Source organism: Apis mellifera, linkage group LG13, assembly GCF_003254395.2.
Source record: "Apis mellifera strain DH4 linkage group LG13, Amel_HAv3.1, whole genome shotgun sequence".
Lineage (NCBI taxonomy): Eukaryota > Metazoa > Arthropoda > Insecta > Hymenoptera > Apidae > Apis > Apis mellifera.
In genome coordinates, this window is record NC_037650.1 from 7425099 (window position 1) to 7444372 (window position 19274).

Here is a 19274-nt window from a genome sequence, read left to right on the forward strand (position 1 = left end):
TTTGTTTCGTTCGAAAGATAATCGAAGAACATTTGCAATTTGCACGAGTTCTTAAGTTTACCTAAGTTTAAAAAATTGTAATACGTGACGTGCATACCTGCGGTATTCGAAAAAGTCGGAGAAGGTTTGCCACTTGGATGGATGTGACTGAGCTTGCTGCTCCAACGACTCCGCTGATAACTTTTCGCACGGCAGTTTTATTGCAATGATCCTCGGCACCGTCTATATTGCTTATCGATCCTGAAACACAAATCGTTTTACATTACGTGATATTAATCTTTCCGATTAAACACGTACGAGATATTTATCTTTTTTTATTTTTCTTTTTTTTTCTTGGGCGCCAGCTTGCTCGTCGAAATACATAATTACAAACACGCAAAATGTAAATGAATGAAATAATATAAATGTAAATTTCTCTTCTACAGTAGTGTACGTGTCTGAATGATAAACAGTGTTACAATGTGTTGGTTGGATCTTCAAATTTTCATGGATCAAAGAATATGTTCAATTGTTTCGTACATTTTTAAAAGTGTTACAATTCGAATTTCTGTAGTTCCCCTTCCGATTTTTTGAATTTTAACCAAGTGATTTATATTCGAAAGAGGAGATGGATTATGCAAACTCGGTTCATTGAAAATTCATCAGAAAAAAATGTATCTTTGTACGTACGCGAAATTTAGAAAGGGAAATCTTTTCGTTCCTTCCCTAAATACATTTTTCATTGTCGAATATGTGTCACATTCAAACGATGATATTAAGAATCTCGTTCAATATACATTAGTAGTTAATTTTATAATATAATAAAACAAAAAAGAAAATAATCCAATGTTAAGAAAAAGAGAAAGAGAAAAGATAGATAGAAAAATCTTTAAAAATGCATTACCTTTTAAATTGATAAATTAATTTTCGAATCATAAAATTTTTCGTGCAATCAATTAAAACCAATTGTTATTTTTATTTCCTAAATACAATATAATTTTCTGTTTTTATTAATTCTTAATAAATTTCATTCCAAAAGGATAAAATAACGAAATTAAAATTTACATTCACGTCCGTGTTTGTCATTAATACGATTCACATTTATCTTTCTTGAAAATACGCACGATGTAGAGATAGTAAAATACTGATTCAATATCTGTCACCGGCATGGCTCTGTGGGTCACACGACGCAAGATTGGGACAGGTCAGAAACACGATGACTTGTGATCGCGTTCTACCAACTTTCTATCTTATTCGCGAATTGAAGTTTCGCAATTGGAAAGTTTTCAGAGGAATATGACACGTAAGACAGCATCGGATATTTCTCTCATCTTGATGTTCTTTTATATAGATGTTGAAATAGTGATTTTTAGCGAATAGAAATCTTCCGTTTCTTTGCATCATACGAAACTGAATACAAATTTTCATTATGTTTAGAAAAAGAGAAAGGAAAAAGGCAAAAAGATGACTTATTTTGAATATAAATTTTAATGAATTTTAATGTTGCGAGTTTAATTTTGGAATTATAAATATGTGTAATTTCGTAAGAATTGGACAAATCGAATTGCGAGATATAAATTTTAGCAGCTCGTTCAAAATTCATTTGAATACAAATTTTCATTATGTTTAGAAAAAGAGAAAGGAAAAAGGGAAGAAGATGACTTATTTTGAATATAAATTTTAATGAATTTTAATGTTGCGAGTTTAATTTTGGAATTATAAATGTGTGTAATTTCGTAAGAATTGGACAAATCGAATTGAGAGATATAAATTTTAGCAGCTCGTTCAAAATTCATCTGAATACAAATTTTCATTATGTTTAAAAAAAGAAAAAGGAAAAAGAAAAAAAGATGACTTTATATTGAATATAAATTTTAATGAAACGTTGCGAGTTTAATTTTGGAATTATAAATATGTGTAATTTCGTAAGAATTGGACAAATCGAATTGAGAGATATAAATTTCAGCTCTTTCAAAATTCACTTGAATACAAATTTTCATTATGTTTAGAAAAAAAAAAGGAAAAAGAAAAAAAGATGACTTTATATTGAATATAAATTTTAATGAAACGTTGCGAGTTTAATTTTGGAATTATAAATATGTGTAATTTCATGAGAAGAATTGGACAAATCGAATTGAGAGATATAAATTTCAGCTCGTTCAAAATTCACTTGAATACAAATTTTCATTATGTTTAGAAAAAGAGAAAGGAAAAAGGCAAAAAGATGACTTATTTTGAATATAAATTTTAATGAAACGTTGCGAGTTTAATTTTGGAATTATAAATATGTATAATTTCGCAAGAATTGGACAAATCGAATTGAGAGATATAAATTTTAGCATCTCGTTCAAAATTCACCCGACTCGATACTCGTTTCAATTCGTTTGGCATTCGTTTGTACACTTTGGAAAATTGTGTACCCCTCGGAACGAGCGTAATTCTAAGTTTTGTATATCTTTTCAAAGTAGAAGGAAACGTGGCTTGCAGTTGGGTGATCACGTGACGGAATTCCAGATTACTTCCCTCCCTCCCCTTCTTCCGTTTTTCGGAAGAGACTCGAATTACAATTTTACGCTTCGCTTGTGCTTTACAGGGCTTTTGCTACGTGACTCTATGTACGTACGTGCTTGTTTAACTTTTGCTGAAACGCACACGTGTCCTCCGCGTTGTAATTGCGACACATTCCCTGCTAATGTAATTCGTGAATTTTGAATTAACGTGCTTTTCAGAAGAATGGATCCCTCGTTATACAATAATTTACAAATTTGTTCGATTCACGCAAATTTTCATTCTCCGAAATACGAAGATTGAGCGTGAATCTTGCGAATTATTTTCACTTTCACTTCCGTTCCGCCATATTGAATCGTTGAATCTGTCTCTCGTTCTTCCTTTGCCACATTAAATGTCAATCTTTCTATCGTTTAATCTCTTCGAGGATGAAGAAATTGTTAAAAGCTTTTCTGCTTTTAAACTTGTTAGAAAAATGAGTTAATATTATTCGTGGACAATTTCCTGCCACACAAGTTTTCGAAGTCTTATCGAAAAGTTCGAAACGGTTGATAAATCAATTTCGTGGGAAAATTTCGATAGAGGAGATAATAAGGAAGGTGATGGATCACGGGGAAGAAACTCGTAACGCGTTTAAAAATTAAAGTATTTAAAAAGTTGCCGCAACAACAATTTGATTAAAAAAAAAAAAAATTTCTTTGAGGTCGTTAAATTAGTTCATATAGTTGTTGCAGTGTTCCAAAGTGTAGCAAAGCGTGCCGCAGCAAACTTCACCGCAAGCTGGCTTACAAATGTTCGTAACAAGATAATAAATCTTGTAAAAGGGACGTCTTCTCTTCAATTACTCTTGTCTGCAGTTTCATTGCGGCAATTTAAACGTTCGTATTATCTTCGACTGTTTAAATAAAAAATTTCAAGCGAAAAAGTTCAAGTATTTCGTATTTCCTTGCTTCGTTGCATTAAATAAAATATAAATCTTAATCTCTTTTGTAGACACATCATTTTCTTTCGCAATCAATTTGATACATAATTTGATCAATATATCAATATTGATATACGAAGGAGAGAAGTATCATTCGATACTACAAACAACCCTTTTCGAAATAATTATTCTCCACTCGTAATTGCAACTAATCGATCGTCGAATCGTTTCGTCATCAAGTAACGAAGATTAATCGATGTTAAACAAATTTACGAGATAGTAATGGAATTTATCGGCGCGTGATCGATAGCACTGACATCTATTAGAAATTTAATTCATCAAGAGTCGGTCACAAGGCGAGAGCCCTTTATTAATTAAAACTCTTCCCTTCTTCGATCATAATAACGCATACCTTTCTAACAGATTAGATTAACTTACAACAACAACAAACGCGCAAGCGTCTCGAAGCTTTTCGAAGGATTTCGAAAATTAATTAATTAAGTTGATTCAAAATTCAATTGGTATAGGTCGATGGAATAATACGATCGATTTTATTCGATATTCTCGTCACGCTTCGGCTATCGGCCGATCGTTGTCAATCGCCCGCCCTGATCCACGTTTTGAATTAATATGATAATGAGCCAGATTTATGGATAGCGTTGCAAATTGTTTCGTTATTGCTTTGGTTATCTCGAATCGATTAATCAGTTTATTTCGTGATTGAGGAAATATCGACAAAGAAACAAATTGACAAGATTTCTTTTGTTTACACGATGTAGATAAATTATAATACCGAGAGAGATATTTTTATATTTTGAAAATTGAAGAATATTAAAATAGAACAATTTCATTATATTTTACTACTAGTTTAATAATTGAAATTGAAAATGTTTTAAAATTTCTTTAACACGTTTATTCATAGATTATAAAACTTTTAATAGCGACAAGATTTTACCACGAATAATATAAAATGAAGTATCAAGTTTTCAAAAAGAAAAGTGAATGGCAATTATTAATACAATTTGCTTGATGAAGAAATCTTCGATAATCTTCAAAATCGCGAAGATAATTTCAAAAGGAATTTTGTAAGAGATATAAAATTAAAAGAAGAATCCATTGTTTAGGAATATCGATCGTCGAATTTATTTTCTTACATTAATCTTTCGAAAAGTTTGCTCGTTCGTTCACATTAACTCCTCGGATGTAAAAGTTTCTATCCATGCCTCGTCTGGCGTTGAGTGGTTCGCCAGTAGAGTAGTTTCGCATGTTACAGTGGCACCTGTTGAATCATACCGGCTTATATACCCGACTTAACTATTCGAGCACCGATACCGGGAACAAATCGTTGGAATGGAAGAACATTAAACCCACCCCCTTTCGTAATTTACGACGTTATGCTAAAATTTCGAGGCCGTGGCGATGATCGTGGCCGGCATTCAATCTGCGAGATCCGTTTACGATATTGAATCGAGCCGTAAAATTGCACACACGAGCCCGCTAAACCATTTATCCTGATGCAATATTCACCACGTTGTATTATATCGACATTAAAGCCTCGCGGACCGTGAAATTTGGTTAAATTTTATTGTCGAAATTCATGTTGATCCGGTCTTCGTTAATTAGCGGTTTGCATTACTTAATACCTTGCAAACCTTTTATATTATATCAGTTTAAATATCATTTGTACAATATAATATAAAATGTTATAATTATTTTTTCCTTCTTCTTCTTCTTTCTGCATTGCGATTTTTTATTAAGATAGGCAAATTTCTAGGAGATATATATACAGTAGAAAATATTTAATTAAGGACGCTTTAATCTTTCGATGTTTAATGATGTTTAATCGTGTGCATTTCATAATTTTTGTCGTTAATTAACCGGCGATAATAATTGAAAGATAAAGAAGAGAAAGAGAGGGAAATTAGAGTAGAAGAAATGATTTGAATAATGGGGGAGTTTAAGAGGATTATTAAACGTTGCGCTCAACGTTTTATAATAACAAAATGGATCGCGTTTCGTACATTATATAAATGCAATTTCATCTTTTTCATGTTTATCCTTATTTTGTATCCTCTCGATCCTTTGATACCTCGAAAATTCCACTATGACCTTTGCATAATTGTATAACCGTCTCCGTTTCCAGGCTTAAATTGTGGATAATAATTTCAATGTTTTCTCTAGATCAATATAACGTAGTATCAAGGTATTCCCTTAGAACAATCTCCCTAGATGAAACTAATTACTTGGTTGACGAATCTAATTACTCTGAAGATCCTCGGATTCTCGTGAACGCCACTTACGTTGTTAATAAAAATTCGGGAGCATTTCGCTCTCACTGTTTGTCTGATTACTTTCAACATTTCTGTCTCTCTCCTTTCTTTCTTTCTCGAAAACGATATTAATCTCGTTTAATATTCATGAAAACTTTTTCGAACGAAACTTCCTTTCGATTTCTTTTCCGGTTGAGATTGTTGAGAGTAATAATGGGAGAATAATTTTCAAAAAATAAATTGACGAAACCGTGAGAAAATCGTGCCTTGTCATTTTAATCTTAAACAAAACATAGCGAGATTATTCCACACGTGTGTATCTAAATTAATGAAGTTCGTCAAGAGCTTAAACCGGAGTTAAGGTTTGAAACCAGTTCCTAATAATCCCACCAACATCTTCTTGGAAACTTGAAATTAATTTATTAGCGCTCACGACTTTTCGTGATGTGTAATTTCCTTCTTTCCCTTCGAGTGAATTGAATTTGAATTTCGAATTTCTTGAAAATATTCTCTTTTATTTTTTGTTATAAATAAACTACAATATTTTTGTGAATGCCTTTATATATATTTTAATAAGAAACAAAAATTCTACAATCACGAAATTAAACCCAGCATACCATCCTTTCATCGGAATTTTAAAATCACTCCACGTGTTTATCCAGTTGGTTTTTTATCAAATTTTCAAACCCTTAATTCACTTTTGGCAACTGGTGAAAAGAAAAGAAAATTACCTTTCCATAGGTCTCTCTTTTTATATTCTCTCATCATATCTTACCTTTCGATTCCTATTAATATGTACTCACACGCGCACACATGGATCGTGGAAATATTTACAGAGGAAACTAGCTGTCGCTTCTTCACATAGACAGCGCAAACGTTTGCCAAAGGCTTAACACGCGAGTGATAAGAGGGTTTCCGTTGGCCCATGAATCTTCAACATTCAATTCTGAGTCTGCGGATCTTTTTCTTTATTTCTTTCTTTTTTTTTTTTTTCTTTACCGTTGGAATCCAGCCCAGAGATCGTGACGGATGGAAAAACCAAGGATATTTCCCGGTGGACTGGTTTCTCTCGATGAGAAACCCTATAATTCGTCTCGGCACCTTTGGTTCGTGCATCCCTTTTCTTTCGCCTCTCTTCGTTTTATGCACGCCTATATAATAGTTCCAGCCTGGAACTTCCAGGTTTCATTCATTCATTCACTTTTTTTTTTTTTTTTTCGTTGTGCGATGTTAGCATGCCTGGCGAAGACACCAAAGGGGAAACGTATTCGAAGCGAAGACGCTTTGTAAAAACCCTCCTGTTTTTTTGCTCTCTTCTCGTTTTCTCGTTTCCATTTTGTACGCGCTAATGATTTTTGGATCTCAAATCTTCTTTAAAAAAAAAGGAAGCCTCGATGTAAGTTAACCACTGATGTAAGTTGAGTTTCGATTGAAAAAAAATTTCAGATATTTTCGGTATGATTCGAAACTGGAGATCTAATAATTTGAAAACTATGGAATTTTTTTATTTTTATTCACAACAAAATATGACAAATCTGTTGTGATCAAGCAAATAGAGTTGATTAATTATAGTTCAGTTTGTATTATTTCTTGGCGACGATCTTGTTTTTATTGTCTGACTATGACTAGTCTTATTCCACTTGTCACAATAGGTTTCACTATTTGATATTTGATTGTTCCATTTGTTACTCTACTTGTTTGACTACACTTGAGTTGAAGTAAAGTTGGTTAAACACGTGTAAAAAAAAATTGAAGCAAATGTTTTCTGAGAGAAACTTTTTATGACGTTTAATTTAAAATATTTATCAAATTTTGGGATACGATTATTTCAAAAGAAATTCTCATCTGTTTTATTAATTATATACAATTTATACTGTATTGCTTAGATATGTTTAAAACAAAATAAAATAATGGACGTGTAAATAATTGCTTCAAACCAATGCATACTTGTATCTGACCAATTTATAAATCCTTCTACTTAAATTTGATTTGTGCCACGTTCAGTCTCTCCAACATAGTACTAAACCCAAAAATCCGATCATAAAAACCTTATCTTACATAACCTCGAATAAACCTGTTTAGATAAACAACGTTCCCGTTGATTTAATAGGATTTACGTGCTCGAGCATCTCATTTTACGCGATCAGTATTCATTCAACGAAGATAAATCTTCAAAAAAGATACAACTGACATCCCTGACTAAGAGAGACGAAAAATATAAATCGTCACATTTACAAAAAAAAAAAAAAATTAAATATATATCGCACAATTTCACTTATACATCATCATTATGACATTCATTTATACAAAAATCTTGTTAAAAAGCAAGAATTAATGAGATCGTTGCAAAATCCTCAAAATACAGAGAAACCTAAATTGTCTCAAGGATTGCACAAAGGTGCAATCGCACTATCCTTGCCAAGTGAGACGATCATTGAGCATTCGATTAGATTCTCAATCCTCAATATCCCCGTTTCCTTCGCGTTAGAGAGGAAAGGGGGACTTTATTTTCATGGATCCACGAACACGATAATGCGTGTTCCCGTTGCGGTATAGGAGATGGCACGGTTCGATAGTCACCGGCGAAGGTGGAGGCTGAAGAATGGAAGGAACGGACAGCCCTCAAAGGGGCTAATAAGTGTGAAAGTTGGAATGGAAGGGTAACGATGGGTGAGGGGGGGAAGATTAAAAAAGCGAGAAGGACGAAGGTAAGGACGTGGAAAGAGGGATGAGATTATCGATCGAGGAGGTCGGGAGAGGATAAATTTTCAACCAGACTTTCTCCCCCCCTCCCCTTCATCTTTTCTTGGATTTTATTGATATCGGCGTGGATTTAATCTCTAATTTCAGCCGAATTCGAAAATTCTACGCGGGATAAAAGAGGGGATGGATGTTTGCCTCTCGAACGTTCCACCCTTCCGCTAAATTCGTTCCGAATTTCGAAAGAGGAGGAGAGTTGGGTGGATGAAACGTCAAACGCAATTCCTCCTTATTCCTCATTGTTCTTCCTTGATTGTTTTATCATGTGGGATAATTATTTTATCGTCGTCCAACGATCCATCGAGAATCGACGAAGGAGGATCGGACGATAAAATAATTAAGGGATCGGGGAAATTAGACGTTGGAAATTGGAGAATCAATTCCTGATTTTATTATAATTAATTTCTTTGATTAGCTCTTTGATGGAACTTGGAGGAAAAGAGAATTTTATATCAATTATATTACTTTAAAGTTTTTTTTTTTTTCTTATTAAATCGAGAAATATCGAACATTTTTTCTCCTCGATTAAATTATAAAATTAGAGCGGAAAGATTTTTTAGTTGGAAAGTGATTTAGATCAGAATATTGTTATTTCAATATTTTCGGATATAAATAATTGAAAAATAAGTAGCTTCATTTTTTTGATATACATATCATGGACTAGCAAGTAGTAAAATATATATATTTGTTTTTGATACTTTTGTTTTAATTTTTTAAAAATACTTTGAAAAGCACTTGTCAAGAGTAACGAATCTTCACAATCACCAATTTAAGTTCTACCGTCCTATAGAAAATATTTTCTTTGAGGGCTGGACACAGTTTATCGATATCATGGACTAGGAAGTAGTAGAATATATATATTTGTTTTTGATACTTTTGTTTTAATTTTTTTAAAAATACTTTAAAAAGCACTTATCAAGAGTTGAAAAATAAGTAGCTTCATTTTTTTGATATACATATCATGGACTAGGAAGTAGTAAAATATATATATTTGTTTTTGATACTTTTGTTTTAATTTTTTTAAAAATACTTTAAAAAGCACTTATCAAGAGTAACGAATCTTCACCATCACCAATTTAAGTTCTACCATCCTATAGAAAATATTTTCTTTGAGGGCTGGACACAGTTTATCGATTCTCTTATCCACACGTATTAACAGGATGACACAAAGGATATTAAAGTTCGATCAAGTTTCTTCGAAGAAAGCGGCCAACAAGTTAATTATCGTAGCTTTTTAATTAACGCTTAAGAAGATTCTTCGACATTATATCGTGATAGCCACGTGACTGACTTTTCTAAAAATATCTCGAATCATTTTATCGATATTCGATTCGTAAAATTGCACATTTTTAATTATAAATTTACAATAATGCAATTCGTATTATGATTGAAATATTAATATAAGTAATTTAAAACCTCGGGATGGAAAGAGGAGAAATATGAATAAAAGAAACGGGCGAATTAATTATATAACGTTTAATGCTCGAGTACCATCGTTTCTCATTTCGAAGTATCGAAACAAAAGGTGAAATATCGAGAATTTTCTAACGTTGACAACGATTTTCCCCTCTAGTAGGAAGAAACTCGAGATCTAACGTTTATCACAGTCTGCCCTGAATTCTTTTTAACAATTAGATCTAATTGCTCCTTAAAACGGTTAATTGTCTCGGAAAAAAAGGAAGGAAAGGAAGAAGAAAAAAGAAAAAAGTAGAGAAATAAATGGAAAGGGGAGTATCTCCACGAGGAGACTGATAAATAATTCAACGCGATACTTTTATAGTATAGCAACTGTCACTGTTCATTTTTCTTTATACTTCGAATAACGCGCGTTACAAAATCTTGAAAAATTCTAAATCTCTTTACAGTGGAATTCTTCTTTGAACAAAAATGGAAGAGATGCCGAAAAGTATGCCTTTGATTTCAAAATTTCTTCAACCTATATTATATTTAATTTTTATCAGATAATAAATGCAATGAATAGAATCTAAAATTCTTATTAGTTTAGAATAATGATATTATTTTGCTTTGACAATGAGAATAAATATTCATGGACAATTTGTACATCTTTGGTTGGGACAGGATTGAGATAGATTCAAATTTATCAACCAATTGCTAAATATGTAATTAATTATGGTCTTGCTCATTGTAAATGTTGACGCAGCTTGTGTTAACACATTGTTATTAATTCTCGTTTATCAATTTAATCGAACGCGGTTAAAACTGGAAAATTGTTGTTATTTTGCGAGTTAATTATTAATTTTCGAAATAACTGAAAACCACAAAGTGACGTATATATATTGAATGACGATCTCAAAAATGATAAATATCCTTTCGAATTATTTGTTTATTCGCATGATCAATTAATTAACATTCAAGTTAATTCGTGTAATATGAAAATTCAGTGATTACTTTTTCTTAACTCAAAAATATTTTTAAAGGAAATTGTACAACGTTGTACAATTCATATACAGAATGTTGTACATAGCGTGACGGTGCAACATATGGTCACACACGATAGTATTTCCAGTATGATGTACCAAAATGTAAAATTACCGTAACATATATCTATCTCAACAAAATTTCTCATATCTTTTTTCTATTGGTTTCTAAAGTCTTAAATAAATAAAATTGATTTGCATGTTTGAATGTATTAGAAATCAAGATAGAATTCAGATTAATTGGAATAATTTTTTAGAATAGTATTGATCGAAGATTTTTGGATACAATTTAAATATTAATTAATGAAAGATTAGAAACAATCTTTTGATCATCAAAATATTATTTATCATATTTGTTTTTACTTTAATATTTAGAAAATTATATTGATTAATTTTTCAAATTTGAATGTTAAGTTTCAGTAATTGTTTAAATATCAATTATCATATGTCATATATTTTATACGCGAATTATAATGACAAAATGCAATAGTGAAATTGCAATACATTAAAGTTAATAAATGTTGAATGAACAAAAATAAAATTGATTTGCATGTTTGAATATAATAGAAATCGATTTCAGATTAATTGGAATAATTTTTTAGAATGATATTGATCGAAGATTTTTGGATACAATTTAAATATTAATTAATGAAAGATTAGAAAGTAATCTTTTGATCATTAAAATATTATTTTATTCATTATTATTTACCACAATAATTGTTTAAATATTAATTATCATATGTCATATGATTCTTTATATTATACTGTAAATATTATTTATATTATAATTTATATTATATGATTTATATTATAATTATATTATATTATATTGACATTTATATTATAATGACAAAATACAATAGTGAAATTGCAACACATTAAAGTTAATAAAATGTTAAATGAACAAAAATTCATTTGGGAGTTAGAATAAAAGTGAAACGATTTTTCGTAACGATATTAGAATCGTGTTTCCGGTTTAATAACTTTCCGATATTTAACATCTAAAACGTTTTATTTTCGGCATTCAGTTAGCGTTATACGCAGCAACATTTTTGCCAGGGCAAACGAAACGGGTCGACTTATTAAAATCCTGTGCGAATTTTTAAAAATTTAATGAAACTGTATTTCCCTTCTTCTTTTAAATCGGTTTACCGTGCATCGTCCCGTAAATTGCATTTCCTCCACGATAACATGTAATTAACGTCGTTATTTTGCATATCGATTTTTTTTTTTAAATTGAAAAAATAAAAATTTCGAGCAAACATTGAAATTAATATCAATGCAAATCGGTGGCATTGAATTGTAGATGAATTTAATATTTTAATTTCCTTATTCGGAAAGTACAAGAATTTAGATTTGAAATAAAATTTCTAAATCCACACTATTCTACTTCATAGTAGATATATAAAAATTTAAAAATTCTTAAAAATTCTAGACATCTATCTCATCTATCTAACTCTGCTCTCATTCTTTTCTAAATTTTATCTCAAATAAAAACAGAAATAAATTCCCAAAAATATATATTCCTGAAAATAATAGATTTTTACACGTAATTTCGTAAAATGATGTCTGTTTCATGGATTCATCAAATTCGCTTAAAAATTATCGTCTTCGCATCGTCAAAAATTCACTCGCTCATTTTTTCCCCTCTTCGAAATGTTTCCTCAATTTTTCCTCATCTTCGTACACTCGATGCATTCTCGTATTCGGCACAATCTCATTTTATTCGCCTCGATTGTAAAAATTCACGTTTTCACCGAGGTCTCGTTTTAAACAGAGAGACAAGATCTCGCGCAGATTCTCCACGAATCTTTTTCCCATTCAAATTTTTCGCATTCGGTTCTCTCTCTCTCTCTCTTTCTCTCTCTCTCTTTTAAACGAGTTCCACGCAATTCTCGCGTCGCAACGCGATGAATACGCTTCCGATTTTAAGTTAAAGCGTGAACGCGGAACCAACTTTTCGCCTTGGCTATCACGATTTCGAGAGAGCTTCGTTAAAGGTTTTCTCGAGTTGATGGCAACGCCAGTAATTAATTATGCGCTCAAAGAACGCTGTCCCCGCGTTGAATACAATTCAACGTGTGGAGAAATGTGTTGCTCGATTCTCGTTCGTCATTAAACGCTATTGCTTTCACGAACGAGCACACTTTGCGAAACGGGAAATGGTACTTTTAAAAATATCATCAAAGTTTTTTCCAACTTTCTTAATCGATCGTAAAACGTTTCGATTCGTTAATTCGTTTTGATTAATTTTTCTCCGAGTGGCGAAAAATTAAGCGAGGAAAAGGAAAAATTTTAATATTTTATACGAGATTTTTAATTTTCTTCTTTTTATTTTCTCGTAAAATGTAATTTTTCTCACAATTTACGGAGAACGTGATTTTTATTTGCGTTTTTTATTAATTCCTTCAACGCTGAATTCATTCAATATAATCGCGCATATAAATTATCCAAATTTTCGTCCAAAATTCGACGAATTAAATTTCCTTTCGCCGTTCTTATCACCATTCTTCCTTTCTTTATTCTTCTCTCACCTCGTTATTATCTCTCAGCTCGAGACGAATAAACTCGAAACGGACAAAGTTTGCTTGTCGTACGAAGCATGATCGTAATAATTACGCCCGTTGTTGCCCGAGGCTGCTCCGTTTAATTCGAGCTTGTGCCTCGAGTCGATGCTCAACGATTTTCACGAGTAGTGATAATATTGCGGTTGAACGTGCGAAACCGTACAAAAGTTGCGAGAATTGCGTGGTAGACGTGCATTTCTCTACGTTCCGTCCCTCGTTTAATATGGAACGTGGTCGAGTGGCACGATGAAACAGGGAGAGACACAAAAAGAAAGAAAGAAAGACAGAAAGAAAGAAAGAAAGAAAGAAGGATACAATTGAAATGCAGATACCGTCCGTTTGAGCAATTTAAGCAGTTTCGAGCTCTGCTATTCGTGATTAAGAGAGAATAAAATGTCGAGAGGGAATATCGTGTGATACAGGAGACCTTGCTAACCCTTTCTTTCTTTTTTTTTTTGCTTTCGTGAAGGATCGTTGCTCTGATCGTTCTTAAAATAATTATTTTTTTTATATTTCTATTTTTCTCTCTTTTTCTCTCTCTTTTTCGAATCGATGGTCTCGTTTTCAATGCAAAGAATTCATCTGGAATTTCGAACGAGCATTGTGCGCGTCACAGCGATGACAATTATGTTTTGCGACGAATAAGCGACGTTTATTCGATTGAATTCGTTTATTTCGGGATCACTTGTGCGTGATAAAATGCTTTTAGTGGATTGGAATGTTGATCGAACAACGTGTACGTTTCCTATCGAGAAACTAACTATTTTGTATTTTTTTTTTTTGTAAAATAAATATGAATAGGTACGCGTAAGAATCACGAGTTTTACAGATTTTTGATGTATGAATCGTGTTTTAACGTGTTTCTCTCTCTCTCTCTCTTTCTCAAGAGGATCTCTAATTTGTATGGAAACGTAATCTGAATTCTGTCGATCTGTAGAAATTTTCAAGAGGAATAGAAGAGAAATTTCTCGAAGCTCGATTAATTTTTAATTATTCGCGATTAATTACAATATTTACAATAAATTTTTAAGACATATTTATTTCCATAAATGGAAATATATATTGGCGAAAAAAAATATCAATTCATATTTTTTGTCGAAACCTTTTAATACTTTTCAAAAAATTTCTATTTAAAAATCAAATATTATCAAAAAAAAAAAAAAAAAAGAAAAACAAATCGTCCCTTTGCGCAATTACAACGAATAACAAGTCATATCTCTCATTCGTTTATTTATTCAAATGAACAAATTCTATCGAAAAATAATCACGAGTCAAAAATTCAAAGTCTGTAAAATCCAGTTGAGAATCCAGGATCGTAGTTAATCTCTTCTGTAATCACAAAATTAGCAAATTTATCTCTCTCTCTCTCCGTTATTCTACTCTCTTCTACTCTTTCTACTATTTTACTCTCCACTATTTCCAGAGAGATCCAATTAAACCCAATTAAATCCAAGCCTAAGTTCGACAGTACGAAAATCCACCACCACAAAACTCCATCCGTGTTTCGCGTATTGCCGGCAGGTAATTTTTAATCCCTCGGCCTTAGCTTAGGCCTTAGCTCACGTCCCTCGTTTAAGATTCGATCCACGTACCGGTTCTTAATGCCCCCTTCGAAATTAAGAACACTGTACTCGCCCCGAGTACGATTTATCCCTGACAACCAGGACAGCCCGCCTCGTACATTCGCCTCGCTCGAAGAAATTCTAATTCCCTTCCCCTCCTTCTTCCTCCCCCAGAAGAAGAAGAAGAAGTTACCAGAAGAGATGTATACGCGTGCTACGCGATGGAAATGACGCACGATACAATTTCGTGCGAAGTGATCAACGCCCGTGATCTCTTCCAACGATGGCAAGCATGGACAAATGAATCTTGTCATCGTCCATCTTAATTCCTTGCTCGACAATCGTGAATTACTCGAAATAATGCTGCACATAATCCGATTATACGAGGGTGTACAAGTGTCAAAGACGTCTCTCTCTGTTCCATTAACCATTGTTGCGCGGATTTGTGTATTATACGCGCGTTGATCCTTGTGAAACATCGTCGATACGAATGGGTCAAAATCGAAATGGTTCAATCATGATCGTTTCTATAGTTATCCTTCGGTTGTCGAAGGGATCGGTTCGAGTATATAACTTTTGTTTGAGTTAATTTTAATTTCTCGATTCGTCGTGTTCGAGAGGAGAATATTTTTCGATGGATGTTTATCGAGATGAAAGGAGTAAGCAAAGTTTATAATTGAGTTTTGATGTCTAAGAGACGTCTAAACTATCAATTTTCAGAAAGAGTTTGGTCAGAGATTGATCGATTAATCGTGGACCGATTAGATGGGGCAATTTTTCATTTTCTCGGCCTATTCAATTTTTCTCGGCCAAGATAAATTAACTGATGAAGTTTAAATATTAATCTCGATAGATGGTTGTTTTTCTTCCTCTAACACTCGAATTTGTATATAATTAAAATTATAAAGATATTCTTTTGTCGTCTGAACAAATCTAAATTGTTCGTATCAAAAGTTCGTAACAGCTCCATCATCATTTTTCTTCACGAACGAAAAATCTCTTCTTCATCCTCCCGTGTGAAAACTGTGCAATCAATTTACTCTTGCTCTTATTTTCGTTCACATTGCGACTAACTTCTCTTATTTTCTCCCCGTGAGACGGCGCATCCTTGGTAAGTTGGGAAACACGGTTCTTTTTCTTTTTTTTTTTTTTTTTTATAGCGGTGTTTGTTCCGAGATAAATGAAGCATGGCAGGGTTCGACCCTTTTCGAGTATATATGTCCTTGCAAGAAGTAATTAAGAAGCACTATTCGATACGGGGTTAATGGAAAGAGTAAACAGTTCTCGTGAGCAATTTTCCGTTAACATTTTCGAATGACAAACCTATTAAGAATATTGCCTTCCTATTAAACCTTGCAACGCACGTTTAATTAAACATTTGAAATAACCAGTTGGTTGATACTGCTTGTTATAGTAGCGAAAAGAAGCAATAAACCATCTATTAAAGTTGCTCCATCAATCGTATCCGATATATATTTCATGTATCTTCCTTAAAAAATTTTCTCCCAATCATATTTATATGATTGTCCAACTTTCAATTATTTATCCATTCACCATCTTGTTCTGTTTATTCATCTGTAACAAATTTATACTACTTGTATCTTATTCCACTTTTCCATGATAATTCCATTTGTCTGAGGATTGTTTAGGTTTTTTTAATTTTTATTTTTCCGTTCAAAATGTGTTTCACAATTATCATTCTCGTATCTTATTTATTCATTCATCTTGAAGAAAAATATTTCAAATTATTTTTTTTCTAAAGCATGGAAGAAAATTTCAAAAAAACGAATACAAACAATATCGTTAAGAGATTAAAAAATATTCAAGATGACGTTATACATATAGGTAACACCAAACGTCACAATTTATCACATTTTCCAAAATTAGTCTCTCTCTCTCTCTCTCACTGCCACTCACAAATATCCAAGTATGAATCGTAATTAACGTCCGGATCACAACATCTATATCCTAAATCTATCCCATTTGTTCACCCATTCAGTGGTATAAACGGTTGGCCTAACTCGCACGCACATCATCACACGTTTGCATCATCACTATGGAATACAGGAACGATACACGTCAGAATGATTTGACCAATATCCTCCTCGAATCGCAACCGGTTTAATGGAGATTTAGCGGGTTTAATGTCGATTATCATTATCGAATTGCTGGTAGTTCACGTAGACGGTAGATCGGTAGACCTCGAGAATTTAATTAAACTTGGCCTGGCCATTCCACGATAATAGTTGTAACGTGTTTAAAATTTAACTGTAAAATCGACTCACGAGAATTAGAAACGCACGTTACGCCGAACGCATGATTGGTCGCATAGAGGAATTCTCGTATGCAGAAACGATTCATTGATTCATTCACTTTTTGTTGAAGTATTTAAATATTTCTCATTTACACGTATGAGTGCGTATAATTTTTCTATTATGTGTCATCGAGTGATGTGAAAAAGAGGAGATAAAATTTAGGTGTAATTTTATAAGTTATGTTTAATGAGAAGAAAATTTTTTATTAATGGAATGATTTACAAAAAAAAATCTCGAATACTGCTCGTAACAATAGTACTTTTAATTCAATTTCAATTCCTCTTAAAAGGATACAAGTTTTTCAATCTCATGCTCGTCAATTTTTTCATTATCTTTACACGCACGACAATCAATTTTTTTCATTTTTATTAGATTCATTATATTAGTAATAACGATTAATTGATATTTAATATTTCAAAGGTAGTTCAATTATTTGTAAGCACGATACGTCGTTTGAGGTGAAGGTATGCTCAATCTGTGAACAATTTAATCAAAGTACAAATATCACTGTGGCAGTTCCATTTTCTGATTACAGTATAAATATATATTCAAATTTGTAATTCTGTTAAGCGTTCCAAGATACACTGGATATATATATATATATATCAAATATCTCTCAAATAATAATTCCTTAACAAAAATATAGCTCACGGTTGTAGCGAACTGATTGCGTTTCCACATTCCTAGTGGATTTCGCAGGGGTTGATTTTGTTGTTTACTTTTTGGCAAGGTTGTTTCCCCGGTTGGATATGCAAGCAGCGTGCTCCGCTTGTAAATTATTTCCTGAAAGCACGGACTTATCCCCCATCGTACTTTTTAAACTTTTAATTGCCAGTGGCAAATTAGAAGTTCATGCGAAATGTTGCCCTTTTTAATTGGATAAAAATATCCACGTTCATAATTACGAAAACCTGTTTACCGTTTACCCTGTTACCTCTCCCTCTTTGTTTACCTGTTTTCGGTCCTTCGTCCCTCCACCCTTTTAGTGCCGACGCCTGCACCCGAACGCCACTCCACCCGATCATTTTTCCACGCCACACCTGCTTGCGGTACAACAAACCAGTGGCGCGTGTTTTCTTCTCTCTCTCTTTCTCCTTTTCCAAGTGTCGAGTAACTTGGATCGATTTTTCCTCTCGCAATTTCGAAGCCAAGAGATTAAACCTTCAAGCTTTCCTCGAAAATCGAATTTCAAATTTCCTTCCCTCTCTGTCGAGAAATCGAGACTCTGGAGAAATTTTAATCCTCCTTTATCGGTGAGTTATTGACGTGGCCACGAAAACGAAATGTAAACGTGGCAAATGATGTAATATTTTTGTCTAATTAATTGTTAATTAAACGTGGATCGTTGATGGAAAAGATTTATAGTTCGTGGATGATTCTTATCCCGAAGCGATGACGTCGATAAATTCGATATTACGATAATATCGTTCGTTTCTTCTCGAAGCTATATATATATTATTGAAATATTATCGTAGAAACGAGGAATATGATTAATTGCCATTTTTCTTGCGAGACCTCCATTAGGAAAGGATTTCCACTCGAGATATCGAAATTTACGTGTTTTGTTCTATGCATTAGAATCGTTAATGATGAGAAAAAATTTGATAAAAAGAATTTTCGTTAAATTTTGGCGGAGATATCCTTTCTTGTTCGAGTAAAATATTTCGATATTTCTTTTACTTCGTTATTTTTAATCGAAGCGTTTATTTCTTAACGGATAATTACACATCTTATGACTTTCCAGTATTGATTGATCTCATTCCTTTTTAATTGGATTTGCTTTTTTATTTTTTATCTAAAAATTTACTCACATCTTTTTTCATTGTTACAAATAATAATAAATATATTTGTAATGATATAATAAAGAAACAATATTTCCATATCCAAATAAACTGAATTACAAATACAAATATTTCGAGTTAATTTCCAACTTTTTTTACAAATTCATTAATC

General features: G+C 32.4%; 2 protein-coding genes across 11 annotated transcripts in view; one reads left to right on the forward strand and one right to left on the reverse strand.

The window, feature by feature from the left end:
• The window catches only part of LOC411843 (COP9 signalosome complex subunit 7b), a 184897-nt gene that overhangs the window by 42710 nt on the left and 122913 nt on the right, over positions 1-19274 (forward strand). The gene's annotated exons all lie outside the window — the stretch shown is intronic.
• The window catches only part of Glurb (metabotropic glutamate receptor B), a 256855-nt gene that overhangs the window by 37886 nt on the left and 199695 nt on the right, over positions 1-19274 (reverse strand). For all 9 annotated transcript variants that reach the window (XM_006562730.3, XM_006562728.3, XM_026444527.1 and 6 more), the window contains 1 exon segment: positions 98-240. In XM_006562730.3, the coding sequence (XP_006562793.2) occupies positions 98-240 (143 nt within the window).